At 40.5% G+C, this 27,328-nt stretch overlaps 1 protein-coding gene across 25 annotated transcripts in view; it reads left to right on the plus strand.

Annotated features, from left to right (window-relative positions):
* tcf7l2 (transcription factor 7 like 2) overlaps positions 1-27,328 on the plus strand; it is a 106,111-nt gene that overhangs the window by 74,093 nt on the left and 4,690 nt on the right. For 3 of the 25 annotated variants that reach the window (XM_044101889.1, XM_044101896.1, XM_044101904.1), the window contains 9 exons: positions 8,414-8,546; positions 11,295-11,397; positions 13,570-13,656; positions 18,623-18,763; positions 18,864-19,026; positions 19,143-19,250; positions 21,497-21,560; positions 22,309-22,359; positions 24,918-24,990. In XM_044101889.1, the coding sequence (XP_043957824.1) occupies positions 8,414-8,546; positions 11,295-11,397; positions 13,570-13,656; positions 18,623-18,763; positions 18,864-19,026; positions 19,143-19,250; positions 21,497-21,560; positions 22,309-22,359; positions 24,918-24,990 (923 nt within the window). Of the gene's footprint in view, positions 1-8,413; positions 8,547-11,294; positions 11,398-13,569; positions 13,657-18,622; positions 18,764-18,863; positions 19,027-19,142; positions 19,251-21,496; positions 21,561-22,308; positions 22,360-24,917; positions 24,991-25,502; positions 25,576-26,068; positions 26,131-27,328 lie in introns of those variants that run through there. The other 22 variants (XM_044101894.1, XM_044101901.1, XM_044101905.1 and 19 more) reach the window with 16 other exon arrangements.

Genomic DNA, 27,328 nt, shown 5'->3' on the forward strand with positions numbered 1-27,328 from the left:
CTGTGCATAAATGACTGTTCGCCCCGTTCGACCCCCTCCTGTTTTTACTGGAAGCAGAAACATCCTTTACTGCAGGCGCGTAACCTTATAGTGGAATATTTAGAGAAAAAAAAAAGCCAAACCTTTAACTAAAGTGCGTTTATAGTGGGTGGGGAGAGAAAGTGTCTGTAAATATGACAGGAGCCAGAAGCCCGGTTCAATTAGCCGCTCTTCAAAATGGGAAAAGGCAAGAAAATATACCATTCAAGTCAAACGAGAAACCAAAGACCTCATTGCTTTTTCTTTTTCTACAATCAAATACATAATTTAAATGTTCAAAACACCTGGAACTGTGACAAGTAAGGCAAAACAAAGACCAAGAAAGATTCAGTCCAGTTCAATTAAATCTACTTTATTATTATCTTTTGTTAAAACCCCTGGTTCTAAATTGATTGATGCCATGATGGTTCACGTAAATCAAACTGAACTAAAACGTTTTTTTCAGGTATGAATAACTTTTATTTAAAGTTGATCAGACTTTTGAGGACTTCCTTTTTCCCTGGGATGTAAACATGACGTAGGACAGGCCCATTTCCTCTCCACTGTTCTTCAGAATGGGAAACACAAGAAAACATGACATTGAAGTAAATCAGGAAATGACAAGAAATGAACTCACCTAACCCTGCGAACATCTACAATCAGACTGGCCAGCAATCATTTTAAAACTCTTTTAACTGTGATAAACAAGTCACCAAGGTTCATCTTACCACCATGTACAGTGATGAGGATGTAACGGAGGTAAACAAATAAAATAAAATAAAATCTCTGTGAGATTAGTCAGCCGTTGCACAAAATAAATTTATTTTAAGGCTTTTTGCTTATCCTCACAATCGCTGCCATTAAATGGTATTATTATTACTGTAAAAACAAAAGTAGAATAACAATAATTTCTTCTTAGGTCTGTTAATGTATCAAAATATACAAAAGTTTTGAAAAGTTTAAATTTCAATACCATTAAGTTGTTCCTTTGGCTTAAGGTCTTTTTATCTGGACTAGAATCTTCTCCAGCTGCATGGAGCAATACCCTTCCCCCACTTGTTGCTGTGCACTGCTGGTCAACGGGCTGAAAGAAGGCTATCACACTTTTGCCTCACTTATAAGAATGTCAAATATGGCATTTGGAAATATATCCATAACGTCTACTAAATTTACACATTTTTGATGAAGCCAAAATCAAGATAACAAATAATTGTTAAAATTGTAATATTACATGCATTTTATTTTGTTAATAAATAAATTTAGTGTTTCTGTTTCAGATAAAATCAAATAGATAATTTTATTATAAATTTTGTGAAGCTCTGTTTTCCTACAGCGAGACTCTCAGACTGGCTCTTGCTCATTTCTTGTTTAATTTTATAGGAACACAAATTCAAAAACAGTTTTGTGAAGATCAAATAAATATCGTAAAGAAGACATTTGGAGTAAACGAAAAGGTGCATTGCTGAGACTTGATCATCTCAAAGGGAAATCATATTTACTCAAAAAAAAAAAAAAAATTATTTGATCCAGCTCATGCCTTAACCATAAAATGTAAAGTAAGATTTCAATTTCCTCGCAGATTAACATATCTCTTTGTTAATGTCGCCTCCCAATTCAGATTCCTAATTGCTTGGCTTTCAGATGCAATTCTGAGGGGCTGATTGCATTTCAAAAGGCAGAATTCAGTCTGGCTCTTAACACCATGATGCAACATCACCTCTTAGAGAAGCCCCCTTCAACTCAGGTATGGGGAGTTCAAGAGCCTGTTTACCCTGAAAGGGATGAGTGGGGGGGAGGAAGCTGCTTTAACACACATGCTTGTCTAAGAGGCGATTTGTCTTCACAGAATACAACAGTTCTGCCAAATAGCACTCCATATTTAAGCTATTTGATTTTATTTATCCCTGACATATCTGAGCATGTCCTTTCTGGGATTCTATTTGATGTGCCGACTATCAAAGATGGGAAGCGCAAATAAATGGTGACGAACGACTTGAAGTGCTGGCAGAGAGAGAGAGAGCAAGCAGGAGGAAGGGGAGCAAAGGCTCTGGCCCACATAATATTTTTGTTCGGCGCTCTGATCAAGCAGTCGGCGTGTCACTGCAGCAAAGTGAATAGATTAACTTTTAAATATAACTCTGGTCTCTAGAGCTCCTTGTCCTCTGAGATGCATCTTCCCTGCGAAAGAACTGATCAACTTCTTCATATTTTCGGTCTTTTTAAACGTCCCAACATAATAACAGTTACAGGTTCTGAATGTTGTGAAATGAAGACAGTCGGATTTCGGTTTGGACACGTGAAAAGTTGGCTAAAGGCTTTCATGTTCAGTATTAATTTAAACCGGATTTCTGGGAGTTTGGAAAGTTTGGGAAAGGGTGGAATTTCTTATGTGTTTTCCAGGTCTCTATAAATAATAGATAGTAGTAGTAAGAAATAAAACTATAGAAAATATTCTATTATTCTAAACCTTCCTTTTTTGACCCTTTCCTGATGGATGGAAATTTCTGGTTTTCTTTGAGGCTCAAAAGATGGACAAACATACTTCAAGTTGTTTGATAAAGGTAGTAGATGTGATTCCAACAGCAAATGGATGCATTACATCAGGGGTGTCAAACTCCAGTCCTTGAGGGTCGCTGTCCTGCAAGTTTTTAGTTGTCCCACTGGTACAAAACACTGGAATGAAATGGCTTACTTACCTCCTTCTTTTGTAGATATATTCTTGCTAATGACCTAATTATTTTATTCAGTTGTGGCGCAGCAGAGGCACATCTAAAAGTTGCAGGACACCGGGCCTTGAAGACTGGAGTTTGACACCTGTGCATTACATTATATCCAATTTTGTCCAAAGCACATGTTTCTAATATTTATTGGATTTTTACTAATTAAACAAAGTACATACTGATCAATATAAGCCAGAAATTATGCTAGTTGTTACTTTTGATTCATTCAATAAATAGCGATTTGACCTGCAGTTAAGATACTGACTATGGATTTATTGGTGCATCTCAATTTTATAATAAAAAATTGCACTAAAAGTGAAGAGAACTCTGGGATTTTGCATTTGGAAAATGTTCAGTTTTGACATAAGTAATTTGTAGGAACACTGTTTACTATGTTGGTTTGTATCTGAGCCAAATTCTGAAGTACGTGTCTGTTTGTGTTTGTTGTCATGATATTGAGTGTGGGGGGTGTATTTGGAGATGAAGATCTGTTTCCGTGGAGGGGGCTTTCTAAACCTCCCAGAGGATAACAGTGATAACAGAAACTGACGATGAGTGAAAGCAGATGATTGCTGAGACTTCCTTTTACTTTTGCTTGAATCAACTTCAAGCTTGAAGAGATGCACTAAATTAAGCACTTTCCGTAGTATTGTTTTTGTTTGTGTATGTGTGTGTGTGTTTTCTTTTACAGTGTTGTGTCACTGGGATCTGGGGAAGAGCACTGCAGATGTTTTTTTTTTGGTTTTTTTTTGCTTGCTTTAGGAATTCAGAAGCTCTCTAATCCATCACATCGCTGTCATCCCCGCATCTCTGTCCGCTCTTCCCTTCCTTTTCCCTGCCCTGGCCTCACTACAGCTCATTAGCGCCCCGCAAGCTGTTGTGACAACTCATCATATCATGACATAAAGCAGAAGGACAGGGGGCTCCAGACCCCCACAGGGGCTCACAAGGTCGCCACCTTCACATTTAGGGCTCAAATTGGCCCTGCGAGGTGCCACCAGGCGGAAATGCAAGGCCAACAGTTTTTCCTGTCCGGCCTCCACCTCTTGTGCTCCCTCTCTTTGTCTTTCTCCGTCCTGCTGTCACTTTTTCTCCTCTATCTGGCTTGTTCTGCTCCTTCACTTTCACCCCCACAGAGGGAGAACTTGAAGCAGCTCATTTATTCGTCCACTTTCTAAAGGCTTTTCTCTGTTTCCTCTTTACTCGTACAGCAATGGGGGACATTGTTTGTTGATTCAGGCTGCTTTTCATGTGTGCAGATGCGTTTTGTGGTCATAAATTCAGTTAGTTGAAAGCAGGATAAGCATCATACCTTTAAAATGTAGTTTTTGGACTTTTGAATCTAGTATCCTTTTTCTGAGACTTGAAAATCTGTGTTTGTTTGTCATAAGACGAGAGATGCTGGGAAGATGCAAGTCAGCAGGGGTGGCAGGAGCAGGAACTGTTTTTATTTATTTTTTCTTTTCCTCCTGGCTTTTGTGGAGCAAAAAGAAGAGTCCAGTCTCCCACGTCGCCTGCTTTTGTGTCCTTCTGTGCGAGATGAGCTTGTATATTGTCCTGCTGTGGTGGTGGAGGACAGGTGATGCAGTTGCTGCTTCCCACAGCGACCACCGGTTGCTAGAGCAAAGTTTGTAGCAATAAATGCAGCTCACAATTTTAGCAATATTTTTGAGGAAAACAAAGAATCCCAATAAAATAAAATACAAACAAAAGTTAAAATTGTTCAGGTTATTTTTTGTTCAGCCTTTATATTGTGATTTTTATGATTATCAAAGTCTGAGGTCGTGTCAATAGTGGAACAATATTGAAAATGCTCCCTGTTCATGTTTTCACAAATGGATAAAAATCTCCAACTGTGTTTGAAAAAGAACTGCACTTTCATATGAGCAAAGTCGTTTGGATGTAAAGTGTGGTAGGCTATCATTTTTTAAGTGCCATACTTTCAAAAACTGAATGAAAACAATGCACATCCCGTCATGTAGGCCTGTAGATTATCACAAAGATAAAAGTAATAAAATATATAGAAACAAAAACAAGAATAATACACTGTACAGTATGTACAAGATTGCAGCATAAATACTATATTAGGGAGGAAAAGAGAGCAGAAAATGTGCCTTAGTCAAAGTGATATCATCAAAGCGACATTGAATAATATTGTTGTTAGGATTAGGCCCACTGGAAGAAAAAAGTCAGAATTCAGCAATTAAAATCAAAATTATTACTCTTCTGAATTCTGAAAGAAAGTCAGAAATCTTATGAAAAGGTCTTTTAAGAAAGCCTAAAATTAAAGTAATTATTTTTGCAATATATTTTATAATATATAATATATTTAAAATACATATTTTGTAATATCTTCCGTATAAACCAGTTCAATTTTAATAATTCTAAAAACATTCAATTGTTAATTTAAAAAAAAGAATGCAGTCTACATTAACCAAAAAAAAATTCAAATTGACTCTTTAGTTTAGCATTAGCAAAAAGCTATGAAATGCACGCTAATTTCAATGACGTTAGTAGCTAATGGTTAGCCTGTAATTCTCACTAAATGGTCACACTTTTTCATGGAAGAAAATATTTCAGATTTTTATTTGAAAACAGTCTAAACTGTTAAAAACTGCTAAATGCTAAAATGCTAATTTTCTTACCATAGTTAATCAATTTATGATTTTAAGATTTTAAAGAACAGACGTAATGCAGTCCAAGGTTTCTAAAAACTGAAAGATCCATAGAAAGCTAGTGAGCAGATGCTAGTGATAGCGTAGTTAGTGATTAATGACTAGCTAGTTGCAGTGTCCCTACAATATTTAATCAACCTATATATTTTAGTCTTTAATTCAGATGTAATGCAGTCCAGAGGTGCTAAAAACCGAAATAGTTTTTTTGTTAAGTCAAAATACGCGTTAGGGGGCAGATGCTAATTTTAGCATCGTTAAGTGCTAACCACTTCCCATTTACTGTTTTTGCACTGTTTGATCAGTCCAACTATTTTAGATTTTGAACTAAAGATGATAAAATGCAAAACTAAAGTAACTAACATTTTGCTTCTACTGGAAGCAAGGAAATGGGAGCTAACGTTAGCATCATCAGGAATTGATGGTTTGCCAGTTATCTTCTCACAGTGCTTGCAAACCATTTGAATTTTGTCTTCTTTTACCTACCCAATAGTCAAAATAATTCAAATATATTATTTAAAAGTAGTGGAGGCTTTTTCACCACTTTTCTAGGAGTTTTAAAAGACAGTCCGAAAAGAAGCCTTCATCTGACTTCATCAGAGAGAACCTCAAGAACTACTTTCAATCTTACTTCAAAATAAGTCTCAATAACGACACAACAAGGTGTGTCCAGGTCTGAGCACTGTTGTTATACACATTGCAAGATAAAAGTTGTGCTTGTAGAAACTGGACAGCTCTTTGTGAAACAGATTTCACAAAGGAAATCAAGGAATACCTTAGCAGATTTAATATTGCAAGACTCAGTCAAGTCAGCACAGATGCAGCAATTGATTTTTTTTTTACTGTTTTGTTGGAAACTTTTCTAAAAGCATTACAGCCAACTTACCAAATTATCGCTGTATTAAAACTCTGCTTCAATTTCCAGCTGCTGACTGGAATATATTGGTTTTTGCATCATTCCCTGGAGGAAAAAAAAGGGCTTACCTCAACTCTGTAAGCAACTGTGATGTAAATAGTGCGGCCTCCAGCTTCCCTTTCAGCCCCATCGCACACCCTCTAGTCTTGCTCTCACTGGATGGCCATTTTGAACCCTCGCCTCAATGGCTGTTGTCCCTGGACAAAAGAACTTGTATAAATGGCTACTAAAGCTTTTTAACGCAGAGCGTTAAGGAACTCACAACATTCTTTCACATCATTACTCGGGGTGGGGATTGGGGGGAAGTGGAGGTTGGGAGGTGAGGGGTTGTGGGGAAAGAGCGTCTTCTTCCGTTGACCTGCTAACTCTTGAGCTGCGTCCTGATAATTTCTTCACTTTTATTCCCTTTTTGTTGTTGTTGTTGTGAATGTACAGATCAAATTTGGGTTCCAAATGAGAGTCTTGGTTTCTTTTTAAGGAATCTCATTCCACCTATTCCTGCCCCCCCCCCTCACCCTTCCTCGACACACAAACACATCCCTCCCGTCCTGCCTCCCCCCTCCTCTCTCTTACCCCCCTAGCCTTTTCAGCTCTGGGCTGTGAATGAGTCCCAGGAGTCTCTGTGCCTCCCTGGAGTTCTGCTGAGGTTCATTAATCTTTCATTGGGACCACGGCAATAGGGAACAGCAACCACTGCCCCCCTCCCCCCCACTCTGTCTTTCCTGCTCTCTCACTCCCCCCACCCCCCTATCATTGCCACAGTGGAAAGAAAGCTCTATATGGGGATACTTGTTCAAGTCTGACTGAACTACCAGGACAGAATTAGGAGTTTGGGTTTTGGATGGACTGTTGCTGTATTAGCGATGGCTCCCTCCTCAAACTGTCTGGGCGCATGATTAGTTTTGCGGCATTAAGCTCCGCGCACATTTCTTGTCCTGTCCTCAGCCTGCGAGCTCTTGCATTTGTATTGTCGACGAGCGCCGGGGCAACCGCGCATCTCAAGCGTGTAGCCCCCCCGCCGGCATCTAGACCCATTAATGTTTTTCAAAGTCTGGTGGAAATGTGCCACAGTGGAGCCCTCTTTCTCTCTTGCACGGTTTAAAGTCACTAATGAGGGTGTGTGGCCTGCGAGAGAAGAGACCGAACACACACACACACACTCACACACGCAGACGACTACAGCTGCTTGGTGTCTTACTCCTCTCGCCCCTCCTGAACATATCATCCATGTTATGAGAAGCCTGATTAGTGCTGCTTCTTTGGCTGCTGAGGGCAGGGTAAGGATGTGTGGGTAAAGAGGCGAGAGCTGCCTAATCTTGCGGCGCGGTTCTAATCTGGTTATCTCATGTTCAGGGGGACTGTGCATGTCAGTCCCCGTCTCGTCCCGGCCCGACAGAGAGGGCCCGAGCTGCTGTTAACACCAGACCCCTAAAGCTCCACTGTAATCTATGGGTAATTGAAAAAGAAAAACGGGGGTCTGCGCCACTTAGGAGCACAAAGAGAAGATTACATAGCTAAAACTAATTTGGCGAAAAAAAAAATAATTCAGAAATGGATTTTCAGCCCCACCTCTCTTCTATTTACCCCCCTACCATTATTACACTACTGACCGCACTCTCCCTGACTGAGGCCCTCAGGGAGTAAATAAAGTAGGGGGGGTCATACTGGAGCTGGACTGTAGCTGCTAATGGCTGCAGATTTACTCCCGCTGCCTTGATTTCGTGGTTTACAGATGATCGATTACTTTGCTGCAGTGGTGGTTTAAAAGTGTTTCATCCAATATGACGCCCAAATAGGAACTGGCAAGCCCACAAACCTCTTAGATTATGTTACCGAATTCCAGGGTTGATGCCGCAGAAGTGTTTTTAATTACAAACCATGCTATTTTTGCTGTGGTTTGGCGGTTTTGGCACCTTGAGAGTATCCAGAATTTGATCCGCTGTTTTTTTTTTTCTCTTTCTTTCAGACCGAGCTGCGACTCTTTAGCTGTCGCCCTCAGTTTTAAATCTAAATATTGACATCCCTGTATCTTCTCTTTTCTCTCTCTTCTTTTATTTTGTGTTCCTGCACATCCTTCTTTCTGTCAGTCTAATAAGGTTCCAGTGGTACAGCACCCGCACCATGTGCACCCCCTCACGCCTCTGATTACCTACAGCAATGAGCACTTCACACCGGGGAACCCCCCACCTCACCTACAGACAGACGTGGATCCCAAAACAGGTGAGCCCCCAGCTGGTATTTCTTTCACTCTATAAATTTTGATGGGAGGGGGGGCAGAATCAGAACTAAATGTTTTTGGTGAAAATACTCACAGCTCCTGATGCTTTTCTCACATTTGACCACAAATGATGTATTTAAATGTCAAGTTGTGCATAATTTTGAAGTTGAAAATAAAAAAACTTGACATTTTCAAATTGTTCTACAAGTACAAATCTGAAAAGTGCAGCATGTGGGTTTTTCAGCTCCAAACCGGACTAAAATGCCATATAAATGCAGTTATTTTTATAAGAGTTAGCATAATTCAGAGAAACAGCTTTTGGTAGCTCTGGAGGAGGGGGCAAGCTCTGTAGGAAAATCTGTCAACGGGGCACTAAACATAATTTTTTTGGCCCGCCTGTGTGGGAGAATGCTAACGTCACTCTGAACACACCACAAAATATGTTAGCAGGTGTTTGTCATCTGCTCATCATGCAGAAACGCTCCGCTGGTTCTGGGGGAACCTGTTGGAGCCTCCATTAACCCCAAACATGCAACCAGAGCTACAGTGGAATGGTTTAGATCAGCAAATTTTTTCAGTGTTGTTATGGCCTAGTCAAAGTACAGATCTAAATCCAAAGCACAGGTTGACTATTTTATGACTTTGATATGTCATCTGATTTGATTTTATTCATGGTTATAAGAACAAACTGGATGGAATATACATTTCTGCCACTTTTCAGATATTTACCTCAGAAAAATATTGGAAACATATTTTCACTTCAACTTCACTGTTATGCACCACGTGTGTTCCTCTGAAGTAACAAATATGAAAAAAAACGTTCAAGGTAGATGAATACTTTTGTAAAACTGCATGTGTTGTGATTTCTGCTCAACGCGCTACTAAAATTCAGCGCAATGTGTTTGAAAAGTGTCTCCAGTAGAGAGTGAAATCCGGAGCGTCTTCGAGAACGCCGCAGAAATCTGCGTTTAAACATTTAGAGTTCTGGTTCTTCTTTGTTCAGCTTCGTCTGTTCCTGGCTGAACTTCAGCGCTCGGTGGCTCAGTTTCTTCTCTTACTCGAGGACAACGACCTGAGCTGTGGCTCATAAAACACCTTGTAAATCAGGGAAACGGCCTCGAACTCGCATGACCGCAAGTTTGCTTGCTCAACGGGAGGCGGCCTCGGTAGTTTGAGCACAGATAAAATCGGAGACCTGCGATCTTCGACGATTCCAGGAAGCCTTTCTCAAGCTTTCATCGATATAATATGAGCCTGTCGGACTTTTTTTTTTTTTTTTTTTTTTTTTTTTAGATGCTTGGCAGCCTGTTGATTCTACAGATCAGGTGCTGAATTCAAAGTTTATCTTTGCACCGCTGTAGCATCTCCCACAAACATCCAGAGCACATTTTTTAGGTAATTTCATTCATTTCCGAGAGCATCTTGACCCAGCACTTAATTCTGTTAACTATCATTCAGCCCATTCTTCTTGGTTAATGTGCTTTTCAGTGCGGTGAATAATTTTGTGCTTTTTCTCTGGTCTCTGGCGGATTGGGCCCATGTTTTAGGTAATAATGTTCCCTTATTATGATTGCCCCCTTACAAAGGAGAAATAATGTGCCAGCTGCTGTTTAATGTAGTGGTTAATGGGGCAGCTTAATTGGCCGCAGAGTTTAATTAATTAATGAGTTACATTGCTTGACGATGGGATAATGCTCTCTGGTTTTTCCACTCAATGGGACTCGCTTTTGCTAAAATGGTATTCCTGGCCAGGTTTAGTCTCCCAGCCACATGCAAACTCATCACATCAGTAACAAAAGTATAAGACTCCTAATCTGCAGCCACCTTGAATACCTGAAGCACCACCAGCTGTGTAGAAATATCACACCGTCAGCCGCATAAATTTCCCAGTTTCTGATTTGCGCTTTTGCAGAACTCCAGTATTTTTTGATTGAAGTTTCTGCAAAGAGAGAGGAAGTTATTTTTACGCTTGGCTGTGCTCGGGACCTTTTCTCTTTTTCTTTTTCCTATTATTATTTTGTTCGTTCAGGGCAGCTTGTCGATTCCGTTTCTTCTCCTGTCAGCTGCCACAGAAAAGCAAAAGGATTCTGAGATTGTTTCGGCGAGCCGTCCCGACAAAAATAAAAAAAATTGGACATCTTTGTCTGTGTTTGTCAGCGGGGAGGATAGCAAATGAAAATCAGCTGTTTTTTGGGGGGCATATCTGGGAGACCTTTAGGAAGGTAGCGATAGTAACATTGGTAGCATCTAATCTAATGTCTGCTGTTGCGTTTCTGATGTATGCATCAGGTAGCAATCCATAAAGTCAGCTGGCTTTACCGTTATTGGCAGCTCTCTGATCACAGTGACAGCTTTTTAATTCCCTCTCTTTGTTTTGTTAACTTCTAAACCTCCGTCATTTTATATCATTAATCTCCTGCTTTGCCAGACAAAATGTGACAAGAACCTCGTCGGTGTTTTCTCCTCACTCCTCTACACCCTTGCCTCTTCCAACACATTGTGCCGCCTCCCTCAAAGGCCTTTGATCAGCAAGTGTGATTTTTAGCGCTGTGTACACACGAGCAACAAGCCCCCTTCCTCCCTCTCTAGGCCTCCCTCCTCCTCGTCTTCCTCCCATCTTGCTCTGCTGTGATGTGAAACTCAACAAAGACTGAATTTGAGCACTGACAAAGATTTGGTTCTGTCTTCTTGTCCTCGTTTTGTCTGTCCACCTACTCTCCCCTTCCTGTCATCTTCTCTTCCTTCCACAGGAATCCCGAGGCCTCCTCATCCTCCAGACATATCTCCTTATTACCCGTTGTCACCTGGCACCGTTGGCCAGATCCCCCATCCGCTAGGATGGTTAGTACCACAGTAAGCATCTCCTTTTATTATTACTCTTTCTTCTGTCTTTCGTTTGAGTTTTGTGAAAGTCTAGAAGCGTTCACATCTTTATGATGGTTGACAAATTTGATGTTACCCCCAAATAAAATGTATTAATCTAGCATGATGTCACTCTACCTTTAATTTGAGTACTTTCAATCCCATGTTTGGAAATTATTGTTTTAGTTAAGGTAGGGCACTTTTGTGTCCTATGTGCTTTCTTCTACTGTTTTATCTCCAGTTTCCTCTAGGTTTTAGTTCTTTAGGGTTGATTTTGTGCTTGCAAACCATTTTTGTCCTAATTAGCCATTGCATATTTGATAATTATTCAGGTGAAAGACCTGGTGGTGATCCATTTACAGTGTTCTTGCAGAGCACAACAGATTTTTAGTTGAAATGCAAGGTTTCCAGGAAACTTGCAGTCCAGTGGTTGGGTGCTACGGCAGTCATTCATTCAGCGGCCGTCGTGTTTTTGAGTTAAAACATTTTTAAAGTTGACAGGAAATTTGAAAATATCACTTTATTAAAAGATCAATACATGAACACCAGCTAAAAAGTCTTAAAAATGCAAGCATTTTAAAAAGACTTTAAAAAATAAGCAATGCTTAGCCTGGTGGGGGCACAAATAAAACCTGGTTACCTGCCAGGCTTATAATGCACTGGGGAAAACCCTGAAATGAATAAGTGCAAATTTATTGCAAATGAAAATTATTTTGTACATTTTTGGCACAATACATGTCTTAAATTACATTCATAATGGTCTTTAGAAGTCTTAAATTTGGAAAAACCTGGACCTTTACCGTAAAGTAGGAGAGTAATAGCACATTTGTAATCGTAGCGAAAGGTTCGGCTCCTCTCCAGTGTTAATGTGCAGGACTAAATTACAGAACTCTATGTTCCACCGCATGACTTTAAAAAGTTGCACCAAAATGAAACCATAGTTTGAGGACTTCCTCTACTGTAGTCTGCTTGAGAACGTGGTGGTTTGTCATTCAGCTATGGTGGCAATGAAGGACCAAAGCAAAGTTTGTCAGCTGTTTTATTTGTAAGTTCAGACAAGTAGCTATTTGTGTTTTCGTTGCACATCTGCTTCACTTTTTGTACTATGTTTTCTTGCCTTTTCCATTTTGAGAAGTAGTATATTTTAACCCCAGGGAAAGAGAAAGTCTAGAATATATGATCAATTAAAAAAAATCTCAGCAACATTGGGGGTCCTAACAAAGTGGGTATTGTATTAAAAATAATTTTAAATACTGGATATTTAACCCACTCAAAAAATTTACTGGATTTAAAGGTTAAACATTTTTAGTTGTCTAAATTATCCAGTTATTTTAAGGCTTTTTACATATCATTATTTGGGGGGCAGCTTGTTTTTCCTATCTGGCTTATGAGTTAACAGTGCAGTACGCTGAAGACAATTAAATCCCTTATGATCATTACTGAAAGTGGTTTTCCTCTTTGAAACCCAGAGTTGATTTTCTAACGCAATCTCTCTTGGACCTGCTTCCTTAGACTCTCACCGAGCTCAACTTTCCATTTTTCCGTCAAGTCCTATTTTGCATGTCTGCGTTTTCTCCAATTAGAGCAATGAGCTGTGATTGCCTGTGTTTTACCCACAATTCCTCACAGAGGCTCTCCCCTGGTAACTCTTGTCAACACTTGTTAATATGACAAAAGGCTACAAATTAAGCTCTGTTAATTTAATGTTTTCTCACCGCGATCTAAATACCGAGAGAAGCCCTGAGCGCAGTCGTGGCGCCCTTTGATTCGCTGCACTTTATTTTGGTATAAATTTACATTCATTATTGTTTGTCTTTGGATGTGTAGACCTCAATTAGCGTGATGGCTCCATTAAAGGGACCCGCGCTTCGTCTTTAATTATCACAACAAAACACCTAGTTCCAGCTCGGGGAGGAACGGGGCCCCACTCTGTCGACTCCAAGCAAAGGGTTATGAAATTTAATTAGCCACTGCTATCAAGATTTGTGGCATTCAAATTGTTCGGAGTTTTCCCTCGCTTTGATCTGCGCTCTGCAATCCCCTCGATTTTTGTCCTGATCAAATGAGAATAAAGAGGCCCGCGGTGGGGCTTTGGCGTCCCCTCTTCCATCAACCTTATTCCTTTACCTTATCCGCTTTATTCTTCTCTTCCCCTCTTCCCAGGCAAGGTCAACCTGTTTATCCAATCACGACAGGGGGGTTCAGACACCCCTACCCAACTGCGCTCACTGTCAACGCATCCATGTCAAGGTGAGTTAAACCTAAAGTGCACGAACACCTTCACACTCACTTCTTCCTCACTCATCTGTCTGCATCTTATCTGTGCACATCTTCCAGCAACGTCTCCCTTAAGGAGACTCTCACGCTCAACATCAGCGTGTTCAAAAGGCCAATTCTCCAGTGCAGGAAAGGGGCTCCAGCTTGCATGCTCAAATATTAATTATATTTATAATTTTCTAATGAGGCCCCTGAAGAACGTTTACCCCCGCCGCATGTCAGGCAGAGCAGAAATGAAACGGAGGGGGCATGTCCTTGCTGCGAGTTGAAGCAGCCAAACACACAAACAAACAGCAGCACTTTGAAAGTGACGCCATGATGTGAAGCTCCGGTCGCCTCCGTCCGCCCCATTAGGGTCTAGTTCAAGTGCCGCTGTGGACATCAGGGCTCCCGCGAGAGGAGGCGAGTTTGCGTGTGTGTGTGTGTGCGTGTGTGTGTGTATTTGTCATCTTGAACACATGTGCTGGTGTTTTTACTGGTGAGGAATGTGTTTCCTCTACATTGGGTTGGATTCTCCAGGCTCGTCTGGTCGCTGCTCGTCTGAAGCCGAGCTTCAGTTTAATTACAGCCTGACTGGAAAAGCAGCTCCTGAGGGCGGCTTGTTTAGTCCTCTGTGACAGTGATGGATCATGTATGCAAAGAGCCAGCAGCTGAGAAAGCACGGCTTCTTTTAGGCAAGGGCCAGAATTAACATATACAATTTTTTTTTGTAAAGCTGCAGCTTGACAAATCACAAAAATGATGAGTAAAACCATTCCTACTTTTTACTGAGATGCTAGTGAAAGGGCCGCAGTAAGAGCGTCGCCCCTTCCCTCCTCCGCCGGTTGCTGCACACTGCAGCTGACTTTTTACTTACTTACAAGGAAGAATCTCCAGTAGCAGTCAATCTTGCAACATATCTGAAGAGGCCTCTGACAGACAGTCTCCTGACTATTATGAGTTGCTAACAGCTCAATTGTCTGGGCAGCAGAGATATTTCAAAGTAGTATTGTTAGCATGCACTGCTAATCCACCTCATTTGCTTTTGCCACTCCTCTTTAAATCTGTCTGGACATATGCTTAGGAAGCCAACCAGTCCACTGATTTCCCTCTCAGTCATCTTTGCCCAACAAGTTTCAGTCCGTCGGATGGCAAGCCTGGTCGGACGTTGGCATCTGGCGTCCCGGCCAACCTGAGCTTTAAGCGACTGCTAATTTGCTCCCTTAATGACAGCCCCTACAATGCGATCATCTTATTTCCAGTGCAGCTAATTGAATATACTGACTGGGGGTGTAGGTGAAGGGGAGGGGGCCTGGCCATGGGGGAAGAGCTAATGCCCCTGTGATGAGGCCCCTAATTGAATTAGTATAACTGAATAGATGGAGAGCTCTGGGAGTTCTCTGGAGAAGGAGGGGAGGGGTTTAAAGCCCATCGCCCCACCCTTCCAAAAACGAAAAAAACTCCTCACCAGAGGAGAGCAAAACATCCAAAACAATCGGCTTAATTGTATCAAACCTCCTTTCATATGTAGCCTTCAGCTAGTTGGTTTTGTTCAAAGCCAAGTAAAACGGTCAGCATGTTGAGGCGGCTCAGTCAGTCTGCAGCGAGCTGCGCTGACTGGGAGCAGAGAGACGATGAGCCAAAGCCCAGCTCTTTACAGGGATCACACTGGTGCTGGAAGAACTTCAAAAAGATCGAAGTTTTTAAGGTTTGGAAAGTGTGTGATTTCTGTATAAAGTCCTTGAAAGTGCTTAATATTCAAACTGCACAATTTGATAATAAAACGCGCTCTAACATTTGATTAAAAGCCTAAATTTAGTTATTTACAGACAAAACCAGATAGTAAAATATAATAAAAAGCCTTAAGTTTTCTTTCTTGTTGTCTGACGTTAAATCAGACCAAACTTCTCTTATTTTAGGTAAGTTAGAGTCACCAAAATTATTTCTATTTGCTAAGTGAAAGAAAACTTGGCGAGAATATTTTGTATAGATTTTTTTTATAACTTTTTCGGACTAGTCAGATGTGTAAGGTGTGTGTAAGCGAGATGTTTCAAAACAAAAAAAAAATTCTGTTTTAGCTTTTTTATCCAAAGTGCGGCGCTGGAAAAGTTTGAAAACTTACATTTAGGCCTGCCACAGTAAGCAATAAATCAATTAAATGCGTGATCGATTAAAAGGAGCAAGATAATTTTCACTTGCACAATTGTTTTTTTCTTGTGTCTGGACTGGATGACAAAAGTCTTCAGTCTGGTGCTTTTGTCTCAACTCGCCTCTTTTTTGAAGGACGGTTTTGTTTACAGATACTTCGGTATCCATTTTATTTGCTGTTTCAGTTGTCTTGCAGTTTAAGTGTAATATATATGGTAGCCTATTGAACTTTGAGAGGATGTACTTGCTTTATTTTATTAGTTGAAAATGGTCTCAAAATGACAATTTTATGGTTTACCTTCTGGGTCAATTTATCGCCTATCAAAAGTTGTTTTTGTAACAGGCCTCCTTACCTTAAAAATACTTTAAGAGTGGTTGAATTTTACTGTGGGAAAAGTATACGAACCCTGTGAGTTCAGTCAGGAGTTGGGTGGAATTAGGACTGAGGGAACGGCGCTGGTAGGTCGTCCTGTAAAACGATCCATTCTGGTATGAAAGGAATCAGAGAAGTAGAGAGGAGCAAATCCAAAGCATTATTTTGATAATGGGGTTGCAGCCAAAGCATGTTCCCCCTCATTGTGTTGGTGTGTGTGTGTGTGTGTGTTGGATGTATGTGGGACAGGTGGGAGGATGTGAAGACCATTTCGTCTCTTGTGATCAAGCCTGGCCCTTTGATATGTCCTCCTGTCATGCCGTTTCCTTCCTCTCTTTCCCGCGGAACGGCCACATCATTATACATTAAACAAGCGCAGGGGGCTACCGGCAATTAAGCTAACGCTCGGCCTCACTGCGCCGGTGACCCAATCCCTCATTTACCCCGCCTCCCTCCCTTCTCCCGACAGCCATTCTTACCTTTTCAGATTGAGACGTAGAAGCCCCAGGGTTGCTGGGTAGGTGGGGGTCTCCACTGCCTCTATATGTTGCTTAAATTGGTCCAGGCTGCCGTTCGCTGCTGATGAGCCTCGATGATGATGACGACGATGATAATGCCCCGGACGCTTCAAAGGGATGGCCGTCATGTTTAAACCATAACCTGGGCCACGCGGTGGCTGCGGGGTGGAGGGGAGAAGGGAGGAGGCAGCAAGGGGACAAGGAGGAGCAGAGAAGAAGAACAGAGGAAATTTTAACAAGTGCACAGAGAGCAAAGGAGGGAGAGAAAGGAAAACGGAGGGAGCGGAGCAAACGCGGGCCCTAATGATGGGCGCTATGCAGCCACTGCCGCCGCCGCCGCTCTCCCCATCAGCCGATGACACGGCACAAACTCCGGCGTGTCAGGGATGAAGGGAGGAGAGGGGGAAAGGAGAAATGGAGGAAAAGAGTTTGATGGGAGGAGGAGGTGGGGTAGTAGCTGTGGTACTCCCCTGAGATGGCCTCCAACAGAAACTAGTTGTTCCTGGCGAGTTTATCCTCATCATTATATTCTGGCTCGGAGCCATGCAGCCAGACACAGTCGGATAATGAGCTGCTTTAACAAAAAAATAAGAGTTACTCCTTCGCTTTCTCCTTTATCCTTCTCTTAAATTTGTTTGGTCACGTGGAGGCCTTTAAACGTACACATGTAGAGATATATATCTATATATATATAGATATATATATGTATATACACATAATCAGATAATTAGCTCCACACACTCTCTGTGTGGCTGGATCTGGGTTTTTAAATCGTTTCTTAAATAAGAGTTTCTGTGTGGCGGACCAGTTGGAGATTACGAAACCATGATGGGAGAGTGAGGTAGATAAAGATGGCAGCGGTGCTGACAGTGCTGAATTTGCAGAAAGCAGATGGAGACCCAAAATCTGGAGCGATAACTAGAGCGTTTCTCCTACTCTGCAGGATTGGCTCGACAGGAGATAATGGCTGGAGATTTGCCATCCAAAATTTAGGCTTTTATTTTTCAGTACAGAGATTTTTGTGCTTCTCGGACATTTCTACGTTTTGTCACGTTTCAACCACAAACTTCATGTCATCTCAGCAATCACACACTTCAGTGTGGTTATTGGTATTTTATTGGATGGACCAACACAAAGCAGTGCGTAATCTGAAAAGTGTGGCATGCATTTGTAAACTCCCCAAGTTGATGTTTTGGAGAATCAGCTCTCTTTGAAATTACATCTCCAGGTTTTTTGGGGGGGATGTATTGCACACCCACAAACATTTTGGCTGTACTTTGTTAGATTGGATTAGGAGCAATCAATTTCCAAATTTCAGCATAGATTGTCAATTAGATTTAGGTCTGGACTTTGACTAGGCCATTCTAAAACCTGAAAAATGGTTGTTTTATTGTCCTCCTTAAGTCTTTCTGAGCACTCATGAGGTGCTTTTGCACTGCACTGGGAAAAAAAAAGCCCTCCCACAGCATGATGTGGCCATCGCTGTGCTTTATGGTGGCAATGGAGTCTTTTTTACCTCTTTAACATTTAAATGAGACTTCATTTGACCTCTGGTTATTTGTAATAAAGTTTGGGTTTGTTGATGGATTGTCCCACCAGAGCTCTGGGTCTCCATCACTTTCATCTACAAAAACATGCGTCATTTTACTTCCCCTTCATAAATATGCACTATTTTGTGTTGGTCAGTCATATAAAAACCTAACAATATTCATACATAAATGTTTTTTTATTATTAAATTTTATTTAACTAGCTTTTAAAATGTCATTGTGTCTTTGTTGTCCTCTGTTCCATTTTAATGACAATAGCTAAACGCTGTGTAATCTTAAGATAAAAACAAGTTCAGTTTTAGCCGCATCTGCATTGTGTTGTTTGTTTTCCATCTCCTCATTTCATCCGTGTCCATTCTGACGATTTACACAGTCTTCTGTCCTCCAGATTCCCCCCACACATGGTGCCCCCCCACCACAGTTTGCACACCACGGGCATCCCTCACCCGGCCATCGTCACGCCCAACGTCAAGCAGGAATCCTCCCACAGCGACATTAGCTCACTCAACAGCTCGTGAGTAGTCCGCCCCGCGTCCCCGACTTTCCCTGCGTGGCGACGCGCCCGGCCTCGCCCCGTCTCACTCCACCCGTCCTCTTCTGTCCTCGGTTTTTAGGAAACAGTCGGACGCTAAAAAGGAGGAGGAGAAGAAGAAGCAGGTCCACATAAAGAAGCCTCTGAACGCCTTCATGCTCTACATGAAGGAGATGAGGGCCAAGGTGGTGGCGGAGTGCACACTGAAAGAAAGCGCTGCTATCAACCAGATCCTGGGGCGAAGGGTAAGTCTCGAAAACATTCCGACCTGGAGAATATGGTAAAAAACATGACTCAGTCGTACCTGAATCTTGAAGTGCGGACAATTATAAAAAGTCCTGACGTGTTTGTCAATGCGCAGTGGCACGCCCTATCGCGGGAGGAGCAGGCCAAGTACTACGAGCTGGCCAGGAAAGAGCGACAGCTCCACATGCAGCTGTACCCCGGCTGGTCAGCACGAGACAACTATGTAAGTTTTTAGGTTTACAAGTCGTAACGGCCTCTTCTCTCTCCCCTTTGTTTTGTTTTGGTTTCACAGGAAGAGTGTTTTGTTGCTTTTCCTCTTACACACCTCAGATTCTTCTTCTGTGTTTCTAAAATGTGACAGACTTATTAAAGTGCAGCCTCTAATTGCATGGTGGAGTTTAAAGTCAGCTTTGTGATAAATGTCTAAACTATTTAGTGGGTTTTTCACGTTGGTGAATCTTCGGGCCTGTTCTTAAGAACACCGGAGTTCTGACACAACCTGGAAAAATTGGATTTAAGGATTTCCAGAGTATGGAGAAGTAAGGACTAGCACAAAATAATCTACATCTATCCATTTATATAGTATCTGTTTATCCATCTGTCCATTTGTCCATCCATCCTTACATTAGTTTGTTCATTCATTCATGGATTCTTTATTAGAGTCCTAGACTTCGTCCACATGTATCCATGTTTTTATACAAATATCTCTGCCGTATCGTTTAAAAAAATAATATTATACACAAAGAATCAGTTTCAGAAAAGTGTTCATCCACATGAACCCGACAAATAGAGCATTGTAGCATTGTAGCGCTAAGGTAAGACTTGTCAGCCAATCAGATGGCTTCAAAACAGGCACAACTTCCTTTTCAATTGTGTGCAAAGATATGTAGGTTGAACTATTTTTAAATGGATTATTAGACTACAAAGTTAACATAACAATGTCAACTTTGAATATCAGTTGGGAATCATGTTACATCAAGTATGTAAATGGGATGTGCTGTGGTGGCGCAGAGGTTAAGCAAAACCCACCTAAGGAGGCCTTAGTCCTCGACGCGGCCGTCGCAGGTTCGATTCCCGGCCTGGCGACTTTTGCCACATGTCTTCCCCCTTCTCTCATTACCCACTTTCCTGTCAATTTACTATCAAATAAAGGCCACTGGAGCCAATAAAAGCTTTAAAAAGAAAAAAAGTATGTAAATAAATTGCCCTATTATGCGCCGCAGACCTTAATGCGCTGGACCAAGCATCTCTGTTTTCACATGCAAACACAAATATGAAGTTTTCTCAAATCTCCACTTTAGTCAGAATATTTAGAAGTAGCCATTTGCAGTGAAATAAACAGGCTTTCATGTGGATGAAAAGCCAAAGTGCATAAAAATATATTTGTTTTCCCAGATACACAAGCACGTGTGACCTAGGCCTTAGATTTATGACATTATCTGCAGCAACTCATCAAAAAGCTCCTGTTTTATACTTTGAAAAGTGTGAATAAATGGTGCAAGTGACTATAAGCTGCAATAAATTTTATATTTTTAGCCTCTACACCTTTTATTGTGTTGTTTTTCCCCATAGTTACTGTAAAGTGAATTCTTATACCAACGACTAATGCATGTTTTGAGATTCAGTAACATAAATGTCTTGTTTGTTGCTTTCTGTGCTAAAATCACAACATTGGAGCTTTGTGTAACTCCCTCAACTTGTCCAAACACCTCAGTTTATGAGAAACAAGACATTATGGTTTCCAGTACTCTAGGACGTACTTCCTGTCTTTTTCTATGTTGTTGAGGTGGAGCTTATCGCCACCTACTGGTGTGGCATATCCACTGATCAGAGTGGACATGTATTATAACTGAAGCATCTGAGGAACGTTGGACTCAAATGTATCATAAGCGTCTTTTTGAGATTAGCATCATGACCTGTCGTTATTTGCAGTTGGATTATTTTATTTATATTTTCTGATCACAGTATGCAATTAACAAAACAGTGTGTGTTTGGATGAGCTTCACTATTTGACTATGGTGGATGTTTTGCAGCTTGGACATTTTGTTCTGACATGCAAGTGCCAGATTATTCAGTTTCTGCATGCTGCTGACCAGAGCAATCTCCTTTCAGCAGCTGTAGAGAAATCTGTCTGGCTAAGCAGAAGCGTGTCAAAATGTCTAGCTTTTAACAGAAGAAAATATGGGGGGTGTACAAGATTACAAGAAGAAAAGAGGAGAAACAGACAGCAAACAGAGAGAGGGGGAGATTTTTGTCTGGCCTGCAGTGGCTGTTACAAACCGGAGGGCAAAAAACACAGCAGAGAGAGAGAGAGCGAGAAAGGGGAATAAACAGCAGAGAAAGAGTGAATGAATAAATAAGTAAACACAAAGATGAGTCCTATTCTCTGTTTCATGTTTTGGGCATTCTGCTATATAATAACTAAGGTTCCTGTCGGTGTCTATCTCTTTTTTTCTTTCTATTTTTTTGGCGGCTAACCAACAGGGGAAAAGGAAGAAGAGAAAAAGGGAAAAGCAGCAAGCAGAGAGCAATGGTAAGTGAGCTGCAATTATCTCTTATATTAGAAGAACCCCATCATGTGTCAGGCAGATGTGACATCTTGCAAGATAAAAGTCAAGCTTGTTTTTTTTTTCTTGTTATGTTTTTTATATATATATTGTGCCTGCCTTTTTTTCTTTTTTCTCGGTATAGTTATGCTACCCAGTGCAATGTTTAAATGGTAGAGTTGCTTGTAAACCCCTCCCTCCTCTTTTTTCCCCCATTTTCCCCAGCTCTCCCTAGCTAATAACAACTGAATATGCATGACCCCCTCTAGTCCCCCACTACACCCCCCTCACTCACCCTGCTTGGGCTCTTAGCCCCCTGGTATTTTGATATGTGTTTTTTAAGAACTTGAAGCATTTTGAAAGCCATTAACTTTGGCAGAGTTGTGTGCTTGGCCCTGTTTTTATAATTTTATATTGCCTTTGCCCTGCAGATCGACTGCACTACTGTGCCTTGTTGTGTGTGTGTGTGTGTCCCAGAACCGTGCATGCGTGTGTGCTTTATGCTTACTTTCATGCATGCTCTTCTTTTAAATAAAACAAATCACTTACATCTTAAAATTAAGGAGGTTTGCTAATTCTGTGATTTATTTATTTGATTTTTTTTTTTAAATCCATCTCTACTCTTCTGATTCATATTGTGAGGACGCTGTGTCGACTTGTTATCAATGTATTTTGCGCTCGTTTTGGTGACGGATTTCTTCTTGAAGGCCTCTCTATCTGTTCTTTTTTTTTCAGAACACAGAGAATATTTTCCAAACCCTTGCCTTTCACTCCCTCCGATTACAGGTGCTAATGTCATTTTAAGTATCAAATTACTAACTGTTTCTTTGATTATTTTTCTTTTTAAATCAATGTATGTGTATGGGACGGGTTTTACCTTAAATTCTTTATTCTGAAATATGCTTTTTTTTTTTTTTTTTTTTTGCTTTGTTTGCTGCTTTCTTTTCCTAAAATGTCGATGTTCTTTAAGCTAGGCTGTATCTCCACATGTTTCTATGTTTTGGCTAAATCACAATGCAGTGTGCTTGAGGAAGTGATAGATTATTATTGTGAAGTAAGGGCTTGGGACATCAGGGTAAACCTCCTTAATCTATACGCTTTTGGTAGCAGCCTTTTTGCCTTTCCAACAGGCCAGCATGAGTTTGGCCTCCTCCCTGTTTTTATAAGACGCATTGACTCAGACATGGCCTGGAATCAAACAGTGTTGTACTTCTACGACTCAAAAAGTTGTAATTAGACACTGACTTGTTATAGGCATCAAGTTATATACCAAGTTTTTAAAAGGTGCAGTTTTAAATGCGTGTTGGGTATCCCAAATACTACTTCATGTGTCAAACTCAAGGCCCGTGGGCGAAATCCAGCCCGCCAGAGCTTTTTATGTGGCCCTCTAGTTTCCAGACTAAACTCTAAGTGTGCTTAAATATTATGTTATCAGTCAAATCAGTGCAGTTTTTATCCGTTTACTGCTAATTTATATCAATCAGTTCCTCTAGTTTCTTGAGAATTTTCATGGAAATTCACACAAAATCAACAAATCCCCGCACTTTTTTGTGCTAATAATTGGGAGGTTATTTCAAATTTTTCTCAAAAATTGTCAAAAACTTTCCTATTTGGACTAAACAACTGCCTCAGTCTTAATTGATGTCGAAACATAGTCCATAATCTATACAACAAGTAATAAAACGTCAATTCTACCGTCATAAATAAGATTAAGTATTGCAAATATTTCCAAATTAGTACCACAAACACAAAATCCTGGTCGGACTAAAAAGATGTCCGTCCAGGAAAACAGAATCATCAAAACCCCAAGCGGATTCTCTCATTTGCACAAGAAACTACCTTTTTAAAAATAAATACTTAAAATTAAACCCCTGTCCCCTAAGGGAATCCATAAAATTCAGTTTCTATAATTTAAAATTCCCTTAAGGCTTGTCAAAGAGTCTACCAGATTAGGGGCTTAACACTTAATTAAAACGGCACAAAAATTCTCACCAAGGTGATGTTTGCCTTGTGAAGCTTGCTCTAACATGTCCAAACTATTCCTGCAAACTTTATATGCCTTAAAATTATTATTTTGAAATAAGGATGATGTAGTTATTGAGTTATTAAGACATGAACAAGCTAACCTCAGACTGTTCGTAACGACTGTGAGATTACATAGGATAGCTAACTGTTAGCCGCTAAAGGTTAGCTTAAATTTTCATCTACCGTGGAGCTTACCTGTTTATTTTTGTTTGTTTTTTTAAGGAATCTAATCAGGACATTGAGATTTAAGGAGCTTTTATTTGTGAAAACATAAGAAGTGTATTTATGTTTTGCTATTGTTTTGAAACCATCATAGAAGGACAAAAAGGATTCACACCTGGTTTAGTTAGTGCCGTGCTTCCCTCTCTCACTTTTAGCCGGTTGAAAATAAGACATTTATGTTACTCCAGCTATTAGAAGAAACACAAATTCAGCTGTTTGGAAATATTTCTGGTTGCAGATAACGCACCAGTTTTTAAAACTATTTCTGCTCAGGCTGGCTACTTGTGTAAACAGCTAAGCAAATTAATCAGCTAATGTCAGCTTGATGTACTCATATTAATATAAAAGTAAAGACTAGAATGACCAAAAGATTTAATATTCCAAAGGTATTTTATTTAATATTTCTGCTTCAGTCTATTCAGGATTTTTATAATTGCAGTAACAAATGTATTATTTGTCAGTAGTAAGAATGATTGTTGGGTTTTAGATCATTCCATGGCTGCTTTATGAATGGATAGAGCCTTTGTGGCTTTGTGCTGCTCTGCTTCAGACGGTCTTTGCTTATTTGAAACTGGTCAAACTGTTTGATTCCAGGTCTAAAGATTAGCTTCCCTCTTGAAGATCCAGCCTTTTGTTAATCCTTTCCCTGGCTGGAACCAAGTCTCACTGTTCCCACTGTCTAGTTTTGCCACCTGCAGATTAAAACTGGTAGCATCTAACAGCAAATTAATCCAACCTGCATTATTTTTGTTTTTATCCTTTTAATCTATTAAGACCTATCCTAAAATCTGCTTTAACCTCCCTCAGAGTTTACATTTTATGACTTTTGAAGGGATTGTTTTTGTAATATGACTTGATAGCTTGCATGCTTTTGGATTCTACTAATTTCTGGTACAATGTAATTGACCTTTTATGCATATTTGATAATGGCCTTGTGGGGTTTTGGAGCCACTGCTTAGCTTCACAGATTCACTGGTTTTCTGTCTTTTTTTCTCCTTTCTCCTGACTCTTATTTTACTGGTTTCGGTTCTCTTCTTCCTCCTCCTCCTCCTCCTCCTCCTCCTCTGCTGGCTTCCCCTTCCCTGTTGTGGCACCAGACCTGAGCGCTCCTAAGAAGTGTCGAGCGCGCTTTGGGCTCGACCAACAGAATAACTGGTGTGGCCCGTGCAGGTGTGTATGGTGTGTGCTTGCACTGGCCAGGGCCAAGGTGAAGGCTGGGGACGTGTGAACGCTGGGAATGCCTCCTCTCGCTCTCTCGCTGCTCGTTTTATTTCCCTCTGCGCCTTCCTCCCTGTCTGTCCCGTCGGGCTATTGTGACCCACCCAGCTTCCTCCAGCCACGCCCTGCCGGTTTCTCTCTGGGTTCTTGCTTCCTGTTTGGGGGAATAAGTGGGTGAGTGTTTGTTTGGACGAATGACGTGTTTTCATGGACGTATGAATAAATATGCAAGGGGGCGGGGAGGTAATTGCAGAATACATTGTAAGCTAAAAACTGGCAGGTCGAGGCTTGGAGGATCTGAAGTCCAATAGTTTGGTCCAAATGGAGGTTATCCTAGTGTTGCCAGCCTAAATCTAAGCCCTGGCTATGTTTTTTTGTCTGTGTAATGACATGTACATTTTCTTTTTTTTTTTTCCTTTTTTTTTCCTTTTTTGTCTGTTTTTGTCTACCTCTTTGGCTAACAGATGCAAATACCCCAAAGAAGTGTCGTGCCTTGTTCGGGCTTGACCAGCTGAGTTTATGGTGCAAACCATGCAGGTATAACTGCTGTAGTCCAACCAGGAGGAAGATATCCACACTGAGCATCTTCCTCCTTCGTTAATTGGCTCCAATGTCTTCCTAAAACACGTGCTGACAGATGGAAATCTCTTTTTTTCCTGCTCCTATAAAATTCCTGCTCAGCTACTTTTTTTTTTTTTTTTTTTTCTTGTTGAACTCAGTTCAAGCCCAGCGGCAGAAAATGGATTTCACAACCGACTTCATCTGAACGCAGCATCAAGGATTTTTTTTGTGTAATTTGCGGTAAATTCCATAAATTATGGTTGAAATTCATTTTCTGCCCAAGCATTTGATGACACCCTCCCTTCTTAACTGTCGTGTTTGTTCTAATTGGCAATGTAATGCTTACAAATTTAGCCCTGCTTTCTTCTGAGGGCCTGTTCAGTGACACTCTTTTCTGTGCCCTCTTCCTCCTCCTCCTCCTTCTCCACCTCTTCTTCCTCCAAACTCCTCTTCAATAACCCTTACTTAGTCCCTACCTGTTGTCTTTCTGTTCTGACACAAGCAGTCTTTGAATTGGGGATATTTTCATGGTAGGTATTTGTTTCTGCTAAGTAACGACCCTTCTCTGTGTCTCCCCGCTTGCACCACGGTCATCGCAGTGTTTCATCCTCCTTGTTTTCCACATTCGAACGGATGGGCTCGGGATTACAATTGAGTCCGTGAAACTTAAAAGGCGAATTCTCTTTTTTCTTTTTTTTTTGCTCAAATCTAGCCGTGAGCTTGTCACCTTCATGCCAAGTTAAAAAAATAAAAAAAAATAAAAAATCAATAGTTGTTTCTGTATGACTGACAAAGGCCAGGGCTTAGAGCCCCTCCTTCACCTATTGCTGCGCTCTGCTGGTCAGCTGGCTAAAACAATGTGGGGAAAATCCCTGGACCCTTTAGGCACAGGGACGATTAAGGGCATCAAGATTTTATTTGAAAAGTTACTTTTAAAATCACTAAAATTAATGTTGGAGCATTACCCAAAGCTCTCCATTTCCCACCTGCTGCTGCACACTGCTCATCAGCTGGCTGAAAGAAAGACCTCTCTAAATTACAAGAAAGGAATGAAGTGCCAGGTTACACAGTATAAATGAAAAAGAACTGTGATTTTGTTTATGAATATTTGATAATTGCAAAAATGTCTAATATATATATTTTATATTTCTACGGTTCGTACATTTTGAAGTCCTTCAAATGAGATGATTTGGAAAGACACTTCCAGATTTCTACTGCTGTAAGCCAAGTAGATTAGCACAGTACCCCTCCCCTACCTGTTGCTGGCAACTGCAGGTTAGCTAGCAGAAAAAAGCCTTCCTTCATTTTTTTTATTTATTTATTTATTTATTTTGCTTGAAAAAAAAGACAAATTTAGCTTTTTGCATATATTTTAACAGACTAGCTAATAAATCAGCTAATATAAGCTTATATATTCTTATATTACCCACGAACTGAACAAAAATGAGCTGTTCTTCACTATGAGTAATAAAATATATCCCTAAATCTAGCATGTTTTTTATATATATTTTTACATGTAAAAAATATATATTGTTTTTACATATATTTATTAAAAAAATTCTATACATTTTTATAAGTATAAATCATGAAAAATATTTTTGTGATTTTTTTTTTTTTTTTTTTGGGAGCAAAGCCATAAAAATAAATATTCTAAAATAAAAACCCACATAACTGTAAAATTAAAATGTAATTGTTGCTTTTCTGTTTTAAAATAAATGAGACAGAGCTC

This window comes from Gambusia affinis, linkage group LG20 (genome assembly GCF_019740435.1).
Source record: "Gambusia affinis linkage group LG20, SWU_Gaff_1.0, whole genome shotgun sequence".
In the NCBI taxonomy this organism is placed as follows: Eukaryota; Metazoa; Chordata; class Actinopteri; order Cyprinodontiformes; family Poeciliidae; genus Gambusia; species Gambusia affinis.